Source organism: Mastigoproctus giganteus, chromosome 8, assembly GCF_048544385.1.
Source record: "Mastigoproctus giganteus isolate SK-2022 chromosome 8, ASM4854438v1, whole genome shotgun sequence".
NCBI lineage: Eukaryota > Metazoa > Arthropoda > Arachnida > Uropygi > Thelyphonidae > Mastigoproctus > Mastigoproctus giganteus.
Window position 1 is genome coordinate 219,984,782 of NC_143582.1, and position 22,108 is coordinate 220,006,889.

At 34.9% G+C, this 22,108-nt stretch overlaps 1 protein-coding gene across 1 annotated transcript in view; it reads right to left on the reverse strand.

The window, feature by feature from the left end:
- The window catches only part of Lst8 (MTOR associated protein, LST8), a 42,015-nt gene that overhangs the window by 17,383 nt on the left and 2,524 nt on the right, over window positions 1-22,108 (reverse strand). The window contains exons 2-6 of the mRNA XM_090380136.1: window positions 21,535-21,586; window positions 17,189-17,351; window positions 14,702-14,873; window positions 12,284-12,361; window positions 7,752-7,861 (exon numbers count right to left, since the gene is read on the reverse strand). Coding sequence (XP_090236262.1) covers window positions 7,752-7,861; window positions 12,284-12,361; window positions 14,702-14,873; window positions 17,189-17,351; window positions 21,535-21,586 — 575 coding nt within the window. The remainder of the gene's footprint in view (window positions 1-7,751; window positions 7,862-12,283; window positions 12,362-14,701; window positions 14,874-17,188; window positions 17,352-21,534; window positions 21,587-22,108) is intronic.

The following is a 22,108-nucleotide window of genomic DNA, read 5'->3' on the forward strand; positions in this document are numbered from 1 at the left end:
GTGCAGCATATGTGTGGAGCCCAGTTCTTGCCTGGTCGCCTACTTTACACCCAAAGTACAAGAAGTAAGCCTTTTTTTATGGCTCGAGTTAAGGGACGCTTTCTTCAAGCTAATATAACTTCTCCACATAATTATGTAACAGAAGTCATCCAGACTATTCACACAATTACGGGGCATATTAATCCTACATGACACAAATACTGCACAAAAAGTAGGAATCTCACAGAGAACCATTAAATGAGAATAAATCACCCAGTCCAGTACTTAGCTGTATTTGAGTTGAAGATGCATTTGAGGTGACCACAACTTATCACGTGTTGATGAGAAAGGCAACAGTTGCTGATCACATGATAAGAGTATGGTGGTGCAGAAATTGCGGTGTTGCCATGCATTTTGCCAAGAATAGTTGATGATGTAGAGTAACTCACTAATATGAGACCAACTGTAATTCAAAAACAAGAGCCAATTGACAAATTTTAATGTGATTTTTGTGTTCAACAGCATAAAATTAGTCGAGATTGGGTATTTTTGTTTTTGTAACATTTTAGCGTAATTTGACTGTAATATTGACCAATGTACTTGGTTGTACACCTCATACAAGTGATCAAGTTGTCTTTTGTAAGCTGGTTATCAGCAACTCAGCCCAGAGGAAGAAGAAAGAAAACTGGCTTGCAAAATACTGGATATATACCAGCCCTCATTTAATTTAATTTCCTTACTTACTTTTATCTTACTCGACTTTAACTTACTTAAAATCTGTAAAAAAAAAAAAAAAATTCAATAATAAATGTTCTGATGATACTATACACAGTTATGTGTGAGCACACACACACCACTGTGTATAGTAAAATACCTGAATATCTACATAATTCACATAAAACGTACTAAAATGAGTTTTATCTGAATAGGCTTTTTTTTTATATTGGATAGGCATGCAACATTTTATTGTACTAAGAAATATTAAACAAATATAGAATTTTTCCTGTGAGACTATCCTATTCTTTCCAAAGCAATATTAAAATTATATTTGCCTTTTATCTTGCAAATAAAAAAAAAATTAAATATTAATATTCAATTTTTAAATTTAAAATTTTTTTAAATATTAAACAAATTTAAATGCTCTTGCCAGTGTTAAAATACACTGGCAAGAGCATCTAGTTAGCTGCTGCTATCCAGGTGGCAATCATTAAGGGGAGTGAACCATTCCCTTAAATGCAATCATTCAATATAGGGATTTTGATTACTGGTATCCATGTCAGCAATAAATATACAGGTAGTTCTCGACTTTACAAGTTAATTCGTTCCTAGCGCGTGCTCGTAAAGTGGGAATTTATTTCCCATAGACAATGTTAAAAATAGAGGTTACGTTATCAACAATGAAATTAGTTAGGTAATTAGTTTATGTTTAAACAATGATTGATATATCCAAAGAAATGAAAACGTAGCCTGTAAAATCAAGCAATTCATAATAAAAGAGAAATTATTTATGACTTACAAATGTTAAAGAATGTTTATTCTTCACCATTATCTTCGACTAAATGCACACTCATTGATCACTCATTACTGGCTCGGCACTCATTGATTTGTTGCACAAGGAGTTGTCTTCTTCAGAAATGCTTCAAGAGGCGTTTTTTTCCAAGCTAATCTTCTCTTTTCTTTTTAAATTTCATAGCATGCATAAGCATTTTTTTAACGGAACGCACAAATTGCAACTAACAGGATTTGCGTGGCATAACATGTTTACGAAGCTTAAAAAAAAAAAAAAAAAGGAATGAAGAGAAGATTCTGAAAATTTATTTATGTTTTTTATACGATTGAAGATTTCAGTAAAGGAGAAACACATTTCACCATAACAATATTAAGAGTAGGAGACCGGCAGAATTACTTAACAAGTATAGGTCACTGTTGAACAAAAGCCGAGAATTAGGGTTGAATTTGAAAGTGTCTGCAATTCTGCCCAGACACGATAGGAGGGAGTATATGATGAGAGCCTTGTCGATCAATTCGGCCCTGGAAAGATTGTGCAAGGCTCAAGGGGTAGAATTTTTTTCAGCCTGGACTGTACTTGTTAACAGGAGAGATTGCTTCTACAGGGATGGGATACACTTAAATAGAAAGGGTGCAAGAATATTTGCTGATGCTATCGAGGCAGTGTTAGGTGGGTCGGAAAACTGCTAGCTTGGGGGGAGACAAAGACCAATAGATTGACAGTAGCCACTGGCAGAGGTGAAAGAGATTCTTGCACTGCTTCTATTAGAATGAGCAGAAGCCAGAAAAACAAAATGCATGATATTTCAGAGACTGCTGGAAGCCATTGCGGTACAAGTAAACACATGGGTTGTGTTAGGGTAGCTAAGAATAGAAACAGGTGCAGGTATACTTGCGTGTACACCAATGCTAGGAGTTTAGTAAATAAATTTGATGAATTTGAGGTATTGCTCAAAACATCAAAGGCAGATATTGTTGGGATATCAGAGACGTGGTGTCACACAGATATAAGGGATGCAGAACTGGAATTTGGGGAGTACAACGTCTACAGAAAGGATAGACAGGATAGGAAGGGGGGAGGGGTTATGCTATTAGTTAAGAAACACATAAAAACCAAGGAAGTGAAGCCAGTCGACATCGCTGGACAGTGCAGTGTTGAGTCAGTTTGGTGTGACATAAGCATTGGGAGATCAAAATTGAGAGTAGGAGTGTGCTATAGGCCTAATGACTCTGATGAGTATAATAAGAAACTGTACAGGGAAATTGAGTGGGCCAGTAAATCAGAGAGTCTTATAATGGGGGATTTTAATTTCCCAGATATTGACTGGAATTTGGGGGCTGGTCACTCACACACTAGCAGGGCTTTTGTGGATTTATTGGATGATCGTTTTCTACATCAGCATGTTCGGGAGGCAACTAGAGGGAGTAATACTCTTGATTTGATTATCAGCAGTGATTCTTCATGCATTAAGAATCTGCAGATAAATGAACCACTAGGTGGCAGTGATCACAGTGTGCTGAAGTGGGATTTACTCAAAGAGGTAACTACCATTAGGGGTAAAGGGAAGGGTTATTGCTTCCGTAAAGGCGACTACGATAGACTGAGACAGTATTTAAATTCTATACAGTGGGACCAACTGATGATGTTACCAACAGCAAATTCAAAATGGGAAGCATTCAAAGAACTTATCTTGGAAGCTACTAGGCTTTACATACCAACTAAGAAATATTGTTCAAGGTTTAGGCCAAAATGGATATCAGATGAACTAATGAGGCATATGGCAGAGTAGAAAAATGCATGGGATACTTACAAATTAACACATGACACAGAAGCCTATGATAGATACAAGTTGATATGCAACCAAGTTACAAAGGAGGTTAGGAAGGCGAAGGCAGATTACGAGAAATCCTTGGCAAGGGATGCAAAGAAAAACAGCAAAGAGTTCTTTACTTATGTAAACTCTAGAAGGAAGGGGATGAATCAGATTGGTCCACTTGATATTGATGGGTCAACTGTTGATGATCCTGCTCAGGTAGCTAACAAACTAAATGAATATTTTGCATCGACATTCACACATGAGGAGTTATTCAGCGAGGGGAATGCCAGAGGTGTATTCAACTCTAGCAGTAAGCTACAGAATCTTGAAATAACTGGGAGTAAAGTGGAGGACAAACTGTTGAAGATAAACACAAGAAAGGCACCCGGGGTGGATGGGATCTATCCAGTTATATTAAAGGAGGCAGCAAAGGAAGTAAGCAAACCCTTAGCTATAATTATGAGAGCTTCCTTGGACTCAGGGGAGGTACCCATAGACTGGAAATGTGCAAATGTGACCCCAATTCACAAAGGAGGATCAAAGGCTGACACAAGTAATTATAGACCTGTGAGCTTAACTTCTGTTCCAGGAAAATTAATGGAGGCACTGGTTAAAGAAGCACTGCAGGATCATTTAGACAAGACTTCAGTTATAGCTCGGACACAGCATGGTTTTGTTAAGGGGAAGTCTTGCCTGACCAATTTGATTGGATACTATGATGCAGTCACAAAAGAACTGGATGCAGGGAATAGCTTTGATATTATATACTTGGATCTTAGAAAGGCTTTTGATACTGTTGCACATGGAAGACTGCTACACAAATTGGAGCAGTGTGACATTGGAGGCAAATTGCTGCTATGGATAAAGGGGTGGTTGAGGGGGAGAAGACAGAGAGTGGTAATCAATGGACACTGCTCATCATGGACTAATGTTATTAGTGGAGTCCCTCAGGGCTCAGTGTTGGGTCCATTATTGTTTTCTGTATTTATAAATGATATTGATGATGGTATATCAAGCTTAATGTCCAAGTTTGCAGACGATACAAAGGTTGGCAGGGTTGTCAAGGACACTACTGACACTATGCTGCTGCAACAGGATCTGGAAAGGTTGAGCAGATGGGCTGAGAGGTGGCAAATGAAGTTTAACATTGACAAATGTAAAGTACTACACATGGGAAACAGCAACCCCAGAGCAACGTATCAACTCTGTGGTACTACACTGACAGTTGTAGAGAATGAAAGGGACTTGGGGGTGGTTGTGCAGGCAGATATGAAGTTCTCTGAGCAGTGCAGACGGGCTGCAAGAGTAGCTCATGGAGTATTGTCAATGATATACAGGAATTTTTCCAGCAGGGATAAGGAGGTGATTATTCCCTTGTATAAGGCAATGGTCAGGCCACACCTAGAGTACTGTATACAGGTCTGGAGGCCTCATTTCAAGAAGGATGTAGAGCTGCTGGAACGAGTACAGAGAAGGGCAACAAGATTAGTGAATGAAACAAAGGGGTGCTCTTACGAAGAAAGGCTTAAGTTTTGCAAATTACAGTGTCTGGAGACTAGGCACCAGCGAGGTGATCTGATAGAATTGTATAAAGCCTTGAATGGTTTGAGAATGCTCAATGCTGATGGGATTCTTCCTGTAGCTCAGAATAATCACCTGAGAGGGCATAAATTCAAATTGAGGAAAGACAGATGTAGGATAGAAGTGCGGAAATTTGCCTTTAGCCAGCGGGTGGTTGGTTGGTGGAACAGAATTCTATCCCTTGTAGTGGAGGTTGATAGCCTAAATAAGTTTAAGGCTCAGCTGGACAGGTATTTTGAACGAACAGAGGGGTGAAGTGGAAGTGGGTTTTTTTTTTTTTTTTTTGGCTGATGCTGCATAAGCTTGCTTTCTTGCATCAAATGCCTCTACTAATGCTAAAAAAATGCTAAAATGCTAATATAAAAAAAACCACACAATTCCAGCTATCGGTATTTTCACAAATGCAATATTGAGTTTAGTACCCGTTTATAATTGATTGCACTAACAGAAAAGCCCAATAAACCATAAAGTGCAAATTGTTTTTATTGTTTTATAGTCATGACCTCCAGAAATGTGCTTTAGAAAAATATCACAAAGCCGTTCAAAATTGGTTCGTACAACAGAATATATGATAACGATGAAAGTGTAGTGCATTTTAATGATTTGAATTGGTAACTAATACAATTTACACTAAAAAAACGACCTTTTAGAGGGTTATAAAGCAAAAATTTCAACTTCCAAGGTTGTGGAACGAATTACCAAAAACAATGTGTTATTAGGTTCACATTATGATATTTTCATGATACAATGGTGTCTCTGGAATGGATTAATATTGTAAAGTGGAGAACACTGTATTGTCTACCTACGCGTGTGATTTGAAATGCAATAGTTAGGAACGTTTAACATTCATTTTTTGCAATTAATATTCGTATTTTCGATTTTGTTGATACTTGATAAAAAAAAACTCGTAAAGCAAAAACTCAAAGCGGGAACTATCTGTACAGGTGTGACCCCCGCTTAATGCTGATAATTCTTTCCAGAAAAACAGAGCGCTAAGTGAATCCGCGCTAAGCGAGCGCTGCATTCCCATAAGGTAACATGTATTTGTGAGTTGCGGTCGGTGCCATAGGATATTTCCTAATCAATAATAAACGGTAGTGAAAAGATGCACAAATGTCGGTCAAAATATTTAATATTCAAATATTTGTACATATAAAATATTCTGCATTACATACATATATAATTATGCGGTAACTACTTATGTATCAAAATTAAACTTAAAATTCCAATTAAAATCATGAATTTAATTATGAAAATGTGTCGATTTTGAGTTGAACTTTAGCCCTCTTCCAAATAAACTAAAATGGGTATTAATCTCCCACAGCGTTACCACCTAACAATAAAGTCAACCGATCCTTCGCCGCTTTGAAACCTGGCATGTTTTTTTCTTCTTTCAATATGAAACTTATTTTAGGCATTCGTTTCCATAAAAGTCCTGCTTCATCTATGTTAAACACTTGTTGAGAAGTATAACATATAATACCCCTCTTCAATAATTTTAACAAGTTCTTTTTTGAAAGTTTTGGCTCCTTGATCTGCATTGCGGCTTCTCCCTGGATTTTAAATGGAACCAGTTTTAAATGGTCCCACATTTATTTTTTTTTTTTTTAGGTGAGTTTTCTTCAGATCATCATATTGGCTAATCTCTTTCTCTCTCTCTCTCTCTCTCTCTCTCTCTCTCTCTCTCTCTTTTTTTATAATAATATTTAACTAGATAGTATGAATCAGAGCTGAAATACTCAATATGTTCTACGTTGATAATAATATTAGTAAATTAATAAGAGGAGTTTACCTCAATATAGTACGTGGAACACTTCCGTATGATACCCTCCAGTTTTCCGTTTTAATTTCTGGAGGGTATCATACGGAAGTGTTCCACGTACTATATTGAGGTAAACTCCTCTTATTAATTTACTAATAATATTTAACTTAACTGAATTCTGCATTGGATATTATTTTTAATAAAATTAGTTAGTCTTTCCATTTCAATCCTAATAGCTGGCCTAGCCTTATTTGCTTGCAGTGGAATGGCTATCTTTCCCGCTGCTAAAATGAATTCTTTATTTTTTTATAATTGTTCCTACAATTAAACTTGCAAGTCCTAAATTATGGCACACATCTGCTTGTCATTGACCAGAATCGATTCTCTTCAAAATGTCTAATTTCATTTTCAAATTCAGTCTTTTTCTTACATTTATAGTCTTCGTACTGTGTCCAGACGTTGTTGCTTTTTCATTCTTATCTGCCATTATTAACTCTTCGAAAATGTAACTGGGTTGGTTACATTAATTATGATACAATGTTCAAGTAAACTGTCTGTTATGCACGATGTCTAATACTGTACTGAGTGATGATTAGTCTTTGGATAAATGCATATAATGCAAATATTACAAGCAATATACTTGATAATTTTTTAAAATATTGATCTCGGAACTACGTAACAGGTCACTGTACTGCATTAAATTAGCATGCGAGAAAATTTCACTGAGCATGGGAAAATTTCTCAAGTCGGCATGGGAAACGTTTTAATGCTGTTTTGGTATTCATTTTCAAGCTATCGACTCCATCAAATAAAACAATTTCGTTAAATATGCCAAAAATGCAATCTGTAAAAGAGCGTTATAGTCAGATACGGGTTATAATATAAGAACAGCGTTATAGCGAATCAGCGTAAAGCGAACCGCGTTATAACGGGGACCTGCTGTATACTATTCCAACATCTTCTATGATACAAGGAAAATTGCTAAGCTATTGTAATATTGTATATTATGAGTTTCTGAATCCAGCGATTTATATTCAATACAATTTTTTGTAAAATTATTTGGAATAAAAATCTTCGGAAAATAAAGACTGGTATTTTCTTACGTGGAATCGGGACTAAATTTGCATTTCAATGCAAAGCGTCTATGGGCTGGCAGCTTCAGATGTTTGGCTGGATGACTAGCATGAGCAAGGCTAAATAAATAACAGTGGCCCTAATAAGGAAAAAAAAAAAAAACTATTAATATTGTTGTTTTTGAGAATTTATAAGGTATTAATGTTTAAATTTTGGAACATCCAATAAGTCTCTCTCTCTGTTTATTCTTATTTTAAAAAATTGCAGTTACATTCCACTTTAAATATTGCCATTTTATAGCCATTTTACACAATGAAAAAGTACTAATAATAATTTTAGCAAAAGCTTCAGGTTTTATCATAAGGTTAATCATAGTAAAATTAGAAAATTCTGCAGTGAATTAGTATTAGTACTGACAAATGATGCAAGCAAGTGAGCTTATATAGCATCAGCCAAAAGAAATCCACTTCCCACATGACTTGTCCAATTCCTCTAACATCTCGTTCTTCCTTAAATTTATTCAAACACTTTCGCAACACTATATGGAAGTCTGTTTCAACAATCAACTGCTGAAAGAAAATTTCTGTATGTCCGTCCTTCCCCAATTTAAGGAAAGATGCCATCAGCATTTAGCTTACTCAATAAATTCAAAGCCTTATATGCTTCAATCAGATCTCTTGATTGAGGCGTTTAGGGCTTGAATTTACTAAACCCATCTTTATAATGAGTTGTCTGGCTTCTGTTCAGCAGAGTAAATATGAAATCAAAAAATTAAAATAAAAAAAATAAATTAAATCTCAAAAATTAAAAAAATCACAATTTGTCCTCCATAGTAGATTAGTCACCATGATAAGTTATCATCTGTCACTTGTTTAAAGAGGCCTGGGTTCAATTCATGCTTATGACTGGAATAAGCAGGATTTTTTCCTGTGAGTTATTCTGGAATTTTTATTCCACACAATATGCAATCATCTCATAAACACAGACTTCAACAGACAAATATGCATAGAAATTTGAGGGAGAAGCTTGTTCATCTTTTTTTTTTTTTTTTTAACAGCAGACATGAAAGGTGCCAGAACCAACAATATTTATTTAAGGCCAAACTGGGTTGAAGGTTGAGAAGACAAAAGATAATTGTTGACATTAGATTTTTAATTGTCATTTAGAGAAATACCTGTGAAGGAAGGTTGTTCTAAAGAACCGAAGCAAAAGGGATAAATAAGAGAAAAGTTAGTTTTCTGAAAGTGGAACTGGACAGTGAATGGATATTAACTGGTTGAGGCAAAGCTTTTGGACTTGTTCAGCTAATTCAGAAGAATAATGCCCATGGAAATATCTATAGAAAAGATATGCAGCAGGAACTGAAAGTCTGTGAGACAGAGTGGAAAGACTTTGTAAGTTATTAATTAATTAAATTAACTAACCATTAATTAACCTAATTAATTAATGACTTAATTAATTAGGTCATTAATTAACCTGCCTGCCCTCTTTTGAATAGCATCTAAAAGCTTGAGAGAGGTTTTGTGGTCACCTCAGATGTGGAAACAATATTGCACGATAGGATGAATTTGAGATTTGTGCAGAGTCAATAGCAGTTTAGAAGAAAAGTAACGCTGAAAGTGAAAAAGAAAACCCAGATTTTTAAGATGCAGAGGAAGCAATAATTTGGAAGTGCTTATGCCAGGTGAGAAAGTAAGGGTAAGTTTCAATAGAGATGTGATCTTTCCTAGAAATTTGTGTGTCATTTAAGAGTACAGGGGTAGTATACTTTTTTTTTTTTTGGGTGAGATGAGAGGATCAAGTTTTAGAGGGTTGAAGTTAATTAAGTTTTCTTTGCCCCACTGGAAATTGGCATTTAAGGAATTGGTGCTGGATATTCAAGTTGAAGCTGTTTGTCCAAGGCATGGTTTCTCAAACTGGAAGGTGGAATGTAGTGTACTATCATCATCGAAACCATGGAGAGGATTTACAGCATTAGTGGAGAAGTTACAAGACAGAGTGCCATTTAACATCTGCAGTGAGCATTCAGAAAGAAAACCCAATTGCTGAAAACAGAAGGAAATCCATAATCCGATCAAAAGCAAGCCTTGGAAATGTCAAGAGCATCTGCTTCACCAAACTATTCCATTAAATTTGTCCAAAGATGAGTAACATAAACCAATAGTGGATTGACACTGATGGAATCCATATTGGAAATCACTGATTGGATGAAAAGTTTTGAGATAATTTAAAAGTCAGTCGTCAACGGATTTCTTCATGCCTTGGAAAGAGTAGCAATAAGTGCAATGGGATGATAACTGGAAGAGGGACAATTGTCACCCTTTATATGAACTGGCTGGATATGAGCAAATTTCCATGCAGAAAGTAAAATATCAATGGGAAAAATGAGGACACAAAACAGGAGCACCAGTTTTGAGAGCAAGTGGAGAAATGCCATCAGGATCTGGAGGTTTCTTCACAATTTTTGTTTTGTCAGAAGTCCAAGGGAGGAAATGAGTGGAATGCTTTTGGTATGGCAGGAGATGATTCATCATGATTATCGATACAAGAGTTCAAAAAAAGTAGGATGCAATGGTACCACCAAGTTGTAACATAGGTGAATGTACAAATGGAAAGAAATTGCAGCCAAGAGCTTCAGCAAGAAACCAGAAGGCCTATCTGCCATTTGGACAGGAAGCATGTTTTCTACTCTTAGTCTATTTGTTGTTGTTGGTTTGATTTGTTGGTGCAAGGGCTACTAAGGCCATAATACACCCTTAGTCTATTTGAAATAAAGTTTAGACTGGTTTATAATTGTTTTTAAACTGTTGCAAGATTTTAGTGGAGGTGGAAGACGAAGCTGGAGATTTTGATATAAACCACCTTGTGATATGCTACATTATTATCTTGAATAGTCTTAGCACATTTATTTGAAAACCAAGGTTTAGTTAAAGGATGAGATTTAGGGGTGAAATGAGGAACAGAGAATTTCATTTCTACAATAGTACAATTTCTCTGACACAATCTCAGCAACATCAGGATTGGTAGATTTGAACCAGTAGTTCAAACAAGGCAAACAAAGCACAGAAAAGATCAAGGTTGTTAGGTGTGTGATTAGAACTGTCTGGTATATAATGAACAAGTTGTATAAGATCATCAGTAATTGCAAAAGCTTCAGCATCTTGACCATCTAAATCCATGTAACTAGAAAAAAGGAAGACAGCTGGAGTTATGAAAATTAACATTAGCATTAGTAGAAGCATACGATGCAAGAAAGCAAGCTTATGCAGCATCATCCAAAAAAAAAAAAAAAAAACCACTCCCATTTCACCCCTCCGTTCGTTCCAAATACCCATCCAACTCAGCCTTAAATTTATTTAGGCTATCAACTTCCACAACAAAAGATGTAAGTCTGTTCCACCAATCAACTACCCACAGGCTAACTTCTGCACATCTATCCTACAACTATCTTTCCTCAATTTGAATTTATGGCCTCTCAGGTGATTATTCTGAGCAAGAGGAAGAATCCCACCAGCATTGAGCATGCTCAACCATTCAAGGCTTTATACACCTCAATCAGATCACCTCGCAGGTGCCTAGTCTTCAGACACTGTAATCTGCAAAACTTAAGCCTTTCTTCGTAAGAGCAACCCTTTGTTCCATTCACTAATCTTGTTGCACCTTCTCTGTACTTGTTCCAACAGCTCTACATCCTTCTTAAAATGAGGCCTCCAGACCTGTATACAGTACTCAAGGTGTGGCCTGACCATTGCCTTATACAAGAGGATAATCACCTCCTTATCCCTGCTAGAAAAATTCCTGTATATCATTGACAAGACAACATGAGCTACTCTTGCAGACCATCTGCATTGCTCAGAAAACTTCATATCTGCCTGCACAATTACCCCCAGGTCCTTTTTCATTCTCTACCACTGTCAGTGTAGTACCACAGAGTTGATACGTTATTCTGGGGTAACTGCTTCCCATATGTAGTATGTTAAATTTGTCAATGTTAAACTTCATTTGCCACCTCTCAGCCCATCTGCTCAACTTTTCTAGATCCTGTTGCAGCAGCGTACTGTCATTAGTGTCCTTAACAACCCTTTCAACCTTCGTATTGTCTGCAAACTTGGACATTAAGCCTGATATGCCATCATCAATATCATTTATAATTACAGAAAACAACAATGGACTCAACACTGAACCCTGAGGGACTCCACTAATAACGTTAGTCCATGAAGAGCAGTGTCCACTGATTACCACTCTCTGATTACCACATCACCAAGGAAAATTATGTCAGATTGAAGAAATTCAAGGTTTTTTTTAAAGTGCATTCTTATAAATTACAGTAAATGGCTGATTCTTAGTAGTGAGATATGAATTCCATACAGAATAAACACAATTACAAGTCATTATTTTCATTCAGGAATGAGAAGAATGACTTGAACATGTACAACTGAATAATGATTGAGTAATTGAATAATGACATCCATATGATATTTTACATTTCAAAAATTCAGCTATATATTAAAGGCAATTCTGAAAATAAATAACAGCAAAGAATTCTATTAGCATAACTTACTTTATTATCTACAGCTGCCATGAAAATACCTTCAGGATCAATGTGAAGACTTTGAATAGAAACCTCTGGATCTGAAGACTAAAATAAATTAAAATATATATACTGACCATTGCTTTTTTGTTTTAATTCACATAATTTATACATTATACTAGTATCCAAAAATTAAGTTACAACAATAAAGTCTGAGATATCAAGAAAAATACACTATGTACTTGATAGAATTGTCATCAAATCTTTTTCTTAAATCTATCAAATCTTTTTTTGGAAGATATTGTAAATTTGGAAAAGAAATATAAATCTAATCATGAGATAGATCACTATGCAAAATTGAGAGGCCATTCTGTGCAATTCAGGCATTTAATAGGGGGTATGATATCCCCATGACATGCCAAAAAACTTTCAACAACCTGTAATGCCCTGTCATCTGATAATGAGGCCTTGTAATAAATTGCACTGATATTTTGGAGGTGCCATTGGCCTTGAATTAATTTTCAGAGGTAATAATGTCTTTTCAGGTAAGGCTCAAGGTTCATGTACAGGCCCTTTGAGTAGGCAAAGGTACTTCCCTCAAAGATATGGAGAACAGAGAGGCCATTTATCTACTGCCACAATAGTATATATTCCCAGGAGATAAAAGGATGCAAGTATCCTTTTAATTTTAAGAGCTGATTTCTGAAACTATAAAGTTTTAAAAATCAAACCACAAGTTGCAACCATCACTTTCTTACATCATGACCTACCCCTGCTGTCATACAAGTTTAGTTTTTGTTGTTTGCCTTACCTTTCCTATAGATATTTTCATGTACAGTGTTCTGAATTAGCACTTGAAATTCCATCACTTTCTTCCAAACCAGTCAGCACCAACTAGTCAACATGCATTTACAGTTCAAATCCAAACTCAACAAACTAACTTTCTTCTTAGTCATTTATCCATTATACTTCTGTTCTCTGGAACAATCTTCCTTTGGCATGCCTTGAAAATTACAATCTGCATTCAGAAATTTAAATCAACAAGTATTTTTTAAACTCAGACATGGCACTAGAGTATTGTAATTTCTAATAACTTTTCTTGTTTGGGTTACCATTAAAAAATAATATACGAGACATAAATTCCCCTTATACCACTTCTGCCTATAAAAACGTGATACAAGTGAGAAAATAACCCAATCATAACCCTCATTCCTCTTGATTTTGGTAAAGGGATGATGGAGAGTAAATTGTAGGATTTCTTTATGGTGCAGCTAGTTTACTTCATGCAAATTGTTCCCAGTGCAGATGATGTTTGTTTATTTCATATTCAACTTGAAGTTTGGAAGCTAGATAGGCTGCTCTTTACAACTGTGTCTGGCCATTTTTCATTGGATTTGAATGCTCTCTTCACGTTTTTTTTTTTTTTTTAGTTGATTAATGCTATGTTTGTGTTCAATATGGCGTCAATAAGGTTCATTAACAATATTATTATTATTATTATTATTATATTAATACTACATTTATCATGTTTATAATACTCCAAGTATGTTTATTTTAATAATATCTTTTTTTTTAAATTGTCATTTTTTTAACAGTAGGGGGAGGGGAAAGTTTGGGAAAAAAAAAAGCAATTGTAATATATTACGTGTGCAGACTTTCAACCTACATATTAACCAGCGCAAAAATCAATGTTATCTCCAAAACATTGAAAACATATGAAAAATATCCCCCTCCCCATCAACCTATCCTCCATTTGGCATGAAACAACAGGAATCAGTATTTGCTAAGCCAGGCAACAGTTTTTTAATCCCTACTGTCCAGTGTTAGTGTTCTTGAACCCACTGTGACTGCACCTTCTTGTTTTTTGCTGACAGGAACAGAACTCAGTTTGGTTGTTGGGTATGATACCACAAGTATGGCAAGTTTTGCATTCTGAAATGTCTCTTTGGTTACCGCTCTTGTACTGGGCTGTCATTTGACTAACTGTAGCTGTAGCCTTTCTTCTCCAGGAACAAGTCTTGTAAGCTTCAATTTGCCTTTCACATCGATGAACTGTTTCTGATCACAGGATTTCCGAATGGCCAGATGCTATTTTGTTATTGGACCAATCTCAATATCCCCGGAAACACAGTCATACATGAAAACTCCAGTAGTCTGCTGTTTCTGAGGTACTCATACCAGCACATCTGATGCTGACTACCATACCATGTTCAAAGTCAATTAAATCTTTCTTCTTGCTCATTCTTGCACTGAATTGGCCATATATAGCATCCCTATTTTGCTGCCCACCTTCTTTAAAATGCATGGTACAAACACGTGATGTTGTTACTGAACGAGCACTCCATTTCATTAAAAGGGTAGGTGTACTTAATAAAGTGACTACTTATCATTAAAAGGGAATAGAGATTCCAATCCACCCTTAGGATAAATGGATAAAATAATAATCACCTTGAAAAAGTGTTGTTTTCCCAGAGTTTCACTTGAATCCGTTCGTAAATCCCACATGTATATTCCTCCTCCTTGATCACCTACATATATTTCGCCTTCATTTGGATGAAGATACACGCAATTTACAGGATGATTGGTGCGAAACAATCTTTGACACTGAATATTTCTTGACCTATATATATACATAAAAACAGAATGATTAAGATACAATCAAAAATTCACAATGCTGTGCTCACTTTTTATTTCCTATATAGAAAAATTAAATAAAAACAGATGTAAATTTAAAACTTCTACGTTAAGAAAATGAGAAAAATTGTTTCTCATGTTAATTTTTAAAAAGAATGTTGCATAAGAAAGTTGATTACTAGGCCACTTCAAAGATGAATATCATAAAAACAGCTGATTAGAAACAGCTAAAATTTCTTTGTGTAAGGTTTTCATAACTATGTGTTTTCAGAATTGTGCAAGTTTAATATTTTGCCCACAGCGACCATCTAACTGTCACATTTCACTCAGATCAATCATGTGGGGAATGCTACAGTTATCCAACTGCTTGCTCTTGTACATTACAATATGCCACTAGGAGGTTAGCAAGGAACTGGGATCTTAAAAGTGTATTAAACCTGGGAAGCAAAGCTATGGCAACCCTTAGAAAGTATTGCAATCTCATTACATAGCAGTACTGAATAGGCCTCACTGCACACTAATTCAAGCTGTATATGATCTTATGAAAAAGTTGAAGCAACAAGTTGCAATAGGTTATAAGTTAAGGACTAAGGTGCCTCAGGTATTTAAAGACTGCAGTTACCAAAGTCCAACATGCAGTAGTGAAGTAGTCACTGGGGCAAAAGAGAAAGACACCTATTACCCTATTCTTCTAAGGCAATATTAGTATTAAAATGACATAATGATGCAAGGAAGCAAACTTATTCTGCATTTGTCAATAACAAAAAAAAAAAAAACTTTTATATTTTTCTTATCGTAAAAAAGTACTTTGTTTCAAATTCTTTCTTGAAGTTTGTCTGCAAACTTATTTCAACCTCCCTCAACATGCTGCCCAAGAGTAAACTTCATAATGTCTGGCCTGCTGTTCTTTCCTAAGATTTTATAGTTGTGCCATCTGTTTCTTGTCACAAATGAGAACATTACTCCCTCCTTCCTTCATTTTACTAATTGCCTTCAAGATCTTATATAACCAAATCCCCCCCCCTCAAAAATGTCTAGTTGCTATGTGCTGCAGAGCACATCTTCTAAGCTGTTCCTCATTGGAATAATGCTTAATGTTCTTCACCAATCTAGTTGCCCTTCTTTGCATCTTCCCCAGAAGTTCTGTATCTTTCTTTTGATGGAGCCACTAGGACTGGATATAATATTCCATCAGTAGCACCATCATCTTATAGAGAGAGGGACAGATTATGACCTCCTCCTCCTCCTCCTCCTCTACTTGAAAACGTCCAATAAGCATAGATAAAATACCATGTGCCTGCTTATATTGCACATCGAACTTCATATCTTTTTGTATTGTAATCCTCAAGCCTTGCTCATTCAGCATCCTTTAATTGCTCTACCCTTAATTTATAAACTACTCCTGGATTTCTGTTCCCCAAATACAATACTTTGCATTTGGTAGCATTAAACTTTAGTTACCATTTTTCAGCCCATTTTGCAGTCAGTCTGAATCCCTTTGAAGCAGCACAGTATGATTTTTATTGTTAACTACACTCTCAACTTTTAAGTCATCACAAACTTTGGCAGCTTCCCCTATATTCTCTCATCAATATCATTTAGGAAGATGATATTGATGGTGATCCTTGAGGAATCCCACTTGCTATTCCAATCCACTCTGAAGAAAAAATTGAAAACTTACATTAGAATAAAAAATAAATAATTAAAAACCAATTTAACATAATTCAAATCAACTTAACACAATTAAAAATCAATTTAACGCAATTATAAATTAAAAGAATCTAATGAAAATATTCAAAACGATTTTCCTTCCTGAAGCATTGTCAGCTTCAGGCAGGAAAATCGTTTTGAATATTTTCATTAGATTCTTTTAATTTTAATTTTAATTGCGTTAAATTGATTTTTAATTGTGTTAAATTTGTTTTTAATTATTTATATTTTACTCTAATGTAAGTTTTCGATTTTTTCATTTTAATTTCTGGAGAGTATCATACAGAAGTGTTCTACGTACTATATTGAGGTAAACTCCTCTTATTATTTTACAAATATTAATATCAACGTAAAATGTATTGAGTATTACAGCTCTGATTCATACTATCTAATCCCTGTGTATTTATCAAATAACCTAGTTATCAAGCAAAACAACATTAAGTCAAATTCTGGCTCTCATTAAAAACATAAAAGAATAAGTAAGATATTTTATAGTAACAAAATATAATTATACTTATTTATCTTTATAAATTAGTAAATAAACTGAGAATTACTTACACATATCAGTGACTTTTGCATAACAATACTTGCCTTAGATCCCATATCCTAGCCACACAGTCTTCTCCTCCTGTATACATCCATTTACCATCAGATTGGAAACCTACTCCAGTTACATTCTTAGCAATTCCTTCATAATTCACAACAGGGTTTAGGTTGTTTGAGGTAATGTCATACATCCGGATATGTTGAAAACCTACATTTACAACAGAAATAAATGTGAATTAAAATTAATTGTCAGATTTTTCAAACTGACTGAAAGAGGTAATCCCTTTCTTTCAAAACAGAATCTGAGACAGATGAATATAACTACACGAGTTTAAGCCAAGAGCAAAGATAAAGAACATAAAATATGTTTCAAAAAAAATACTTGTAACAGAAATTCATTTTTTCTTCTAAAAAATTTACTCCTCATTTAAAAGTAGATTCACTCGGTTCTGGGTATGGTAACTGCATTAACATTCTATTTGTATTCTTATGTGATTTTCCAAAGATGAATTAAAACTAGTAAAATATATTTATACACAGAGGCTTTCTTAATTAGGAGGAATATTAAATATATGCATCTGAGTGTGCAGAAACTACAAAAAGTATGTAATGTAAAAAATATCAATTTCCAGATCCACCTAAGGATTAAGACCCATAGGTGGATCACAAAATGATATTTTTTCCTTATGAGCAGGATTAAGGATCAATCCACCTAGGGGTCTTTTTTTTTTTTTTTTTTTTTTTTTTTAGGAGCATTAGCAACTAAAGCCATATTGCTCCGGGGATATGCGGTGGTCATTCCCTGACCTTTCCCCACCCTCCGTATTTGGAGGTCACGGGCTCGAACCCCGGTCTAATCAAGAAGCGTGTGCTACGCACTGCTGCTCCTGCCCACCTGGCTACAGAGGAACCATAATCCACCTAGGATTATGGTGCCTCTCACATTCTTTAGTTGGATTGGGGCAGCTGAAGGATGGAAGACAAAGTATTTAAATAATTATCCGAATAAATCGACATAAGTATCTCCCAAGGATTAGTACTGGGGTAAGTATCTCCCGAGGATTAGCAATGTTCTCCTTGTTTCTAATCTTTATTAATGACTTTGATGAAGGAGTATACTGGGAACATTGTTATAGTCTGCTGATATGAAGGTAGGAGGATAAATAATAATCAGAATCAGGCTACTGCTTCAAAAGATTTGGCTAGGTTACAAAAACAGACTAATCTACAAAATGTAAGGTAGAAAACACTTGGAAAACAGAAACTGAAAAATAAGTGATGGACTAACAGGTGGTTCTGGTGGTAACAGGTGGTAACTGTTAGTCCACCTGTTAGGTGGACTAACAGGTTAAAAGGTGGTTCTGGCCAAAAAAAAAAAAAAAAGTACTTAGGCGTTACAATACGATCAAAGTTTATTATGCATTGTAAACAAGAGGCCATGAAGGCGCATGATATTTTATCAATTACTTATTGGAGCTTTCAGCAATGGATCCAGAAAAAAATGACAGGAGGGGCACCATTTTGTTCACTAGCATGGCGATCACATTAGCATCAGTGTTGCCAACTGTAGTCAGCTGAAAATTACTGAGATAATGCAAAAATAGAGAAAATCCTATGTTAACAATGAAAAAAAAATTTTCTTTTGTAGCTAAAGGGAATTTAAACAATTGGTGTATATTTTCCGAAAAACGACAGGGAGAGCACGTGCTCTGGTGCCCCATCCTGAATCCACCACTGGGACCTTTGCAAGTAGGAAGATGGATATCATTCTTCTTCTTCTACATAAGAAGATGGTAAGCATTCATTTGGAATAATATATTCAGGTCTAGAGCATATCTAAAAAAATAAAAAAGCACAAAATTTCAAGAGAGAGAGAGAGAGAAATTTCAAAGAATCGATGGGACAACGATTAATCATTATTCCTGTAAGAAATAACTTAAAACCGGGATCCCAATGTGTAGCTTGCAAGTCATGTGTGGCTCATGGATTCATCACCAGCATTTTCTGAAACTGCTTAGAATTTTCCCTACAGTTTCCCTAATTTTCTTCTACACAGAAAAGGAATACAATCTGTTGTAACTTTCAGCAAAGGATTAAGTTCAGGAAAATTGTACAATGTTGTCTATCCAATGATGCTACTGAGTAACAATTCTGAGAAATGAGGAATTAAATTTTAAAAGGTACAAAAATGTTATAATCATATAAATTAAAGTTTAAATAAAATATTTTTCAGAGTGAATTCCAGTGGTAATTTTTATTTTCATAATCTACCTATTTTTTTGGTGGCTCATCAGATATTCTGAATTTTAAATGTGGCTCACGGTCAACAAAAGGCTGCAGACCTCTGGATAGAGGGCACTGATTGCAAAAGCTAGCACTAGGGTCCTCCACTCTGGGGCATTATATACTGATTATATCAACTTATTTTGATTAAACTGATTATACAACCTTATTCTGATTAACATATATAATGCTCTGAAGTGAAGAAGCTGCCCAAGGATAGTTTAGTAAAGTATAATTGAAATATCTAGGGAAATAGAATGATCTTTCTATAACTGAAAGATCATTCTATTTCCCATTTGGTGATTAAAAAAGTACAAGGATTTGGAAATTTTTATTTTTCTATGTACTATTTTAAAGCAGATATAGAAAAAGTTTGGGTCTTCACATTGTTTTACCATTTTAAAGCTTCTTAAAACGAGCTTCATTCTAAAGTTATACCTAAGTTTCTCCTCAGTTGGTTTTTAGGTATTTTTGCTGTTTCTTCCTCTATAACTATTGCTTTCAACTTTGAAAAGTTTAAAATTCCATTTTCTTAACACCTGAAAATTCTATGACAGGCATTTAATAAAGGCTGCAAGAAAATTTGCACAGTTCACTAAAATCATATTACAAACATCATTTCCCCTGTACCACTATTCTCTCACATTTGGCATTATTTTTCTTTTAAGCAGCTGCAACTCTGTATAATTTGCAAATCTAGCCTACCACGAAATTCTATTCCCATTTGGGGGGGGGGGGTGCTTTCAGAACCACTACTAAAATATGATCAACCAGGTTATATAATAATTGCTCTCTCTCACACATTGTGATTCTGCTACAAGAGAATCAGAATGTGTTTTTTAAAGAGTGCCTTTTTTCTACGGATATTTATATGTGCACCATTCTTCAGAACTAGTTTGAACATGGGTGCTAACCAATCAGCATCCATTCACAGAACCAAATTAGGATGGCTTTCAAAACTATTGTAGGAAAACCATGAAACTAATACAGCATATTTATGCTAAACTGATGTTATATTTGGCAAGGTGCAATTTGTGCTAGAGAGAAAGAGGGTGCTCTGCTTCTGTTCCTTCTTTCTCTCTCTAGAACAACCTTCCTATAAATTGCAACCTACAGAAATTTAATGTCAATAAGTTTCTTCTCACTTCCTATGCATAACCCTGCATAGCACTGATGTATGATAGGTTTTGTAAATAATGAATATTCTTCAAGTAAAAAATAGCTAAAGTCCATTATGTGCCAAGCATAACACAATGCCCATAAGCATCTGCCATTTCATCAGCAGATATCAAGATGCATTTTTCTCCAATATCTTGATGAATTTTGTGAATAATACCATCATAAATAGCATTTATAAAAGTAGGTTTCATTGGAATGTTTTGATTTACAGAATTTTTTTAAAATCATTTTAAACAATTGCTTAGCTTATCAAAAAGGACATGGTTGCTTACCAAGGCAATAAGCCATTCTTTTCCCTCTTGCAGTACATGGCTTGGTTATATGCGACTAATGCATATATATAAATATACATAATTTCCATATATGGAAATTTTTTTCTGCATGGTACATTGTTTTTTTACAAATAACAAAAACAAAATTTGTTACAAAGACAAATGACAATTGCCCAAAGTCATTGATGGCACTAAAATTAAAGTAAAACACTGTTCATATGTTTTCTCAGGCTACTGAAATGTTTTTCCATGATAATTTATTATAACATTATGATGTTTTCAATGACTGAAGTCATCACATTTCTGAGTTTAATGTTTGAAAAGCTAATTGAATTAACAAAATATGCAGTGTTGCTAGTAATATTTGTGTTGTTTGTTATTTGATTTTTAGGAGCATTAGCAACTAAGGCCATATTGCTCTGGAGATAAGCGGTGGTCATTCCCTGACCTTTCCGCATCCTCCGTATTTGGTGGTGACGGGATCGAACCCCGGTCTAATCAAGAAGCGTGTGTTACGCACTGCTGCTCCTTTCCACCTGGCTACGGAGGCGCCATGATTCCACTGCATACATTTTCACACTACTCTTGAAAAATTTCAAAGCAAGAAGTTTTAAAATTTTATGAAACTATATTAAATTAATACAAAGCAGTACCTACCTGCTGCAGCTAATAACTGCCCATTAGGAGTAATTTCCAATGCATTGATTTGCTATGGTTGAAATTAGTTAGGAAAAAATATAATAATATCTTATTTAAAATTCTTTAATTTAAGTTGATTCAGTAGTTTCAATCTATAACAATGTTGAAATAATTTTGATGTCGCAATTTGCATCTCTTCAAAGATTCTGCATCTTTATTAAAATAAGATTTCAATTACTTTTGAATTTAACTTGTGCTATAAAGTCACTTCTTTAACCTATAAGAACATTTTAAAAATAAGAGAAATTATTAAAATCACACTGTGAAGTCACAGAAGTAAAAATTCATACTAATCTGCTCACCTGCTAAGATATGCTGACCAGATCTTAGAAAGATTATCAGGAAATTACAAGGTAACCTAGTAACATAATGGATAATAAAGCAAGCCACTCTGTTACAATGTAGCCATATTATAACAAGATATCCTACTTTTATTACAATTATGTAAACATAAGGTTTGTCACAAAGAAAAAAAATTGACATGTTAGTAATAGCAGCGGCAAATGATGCAAGAAAGCAAGCTTATAAAGCA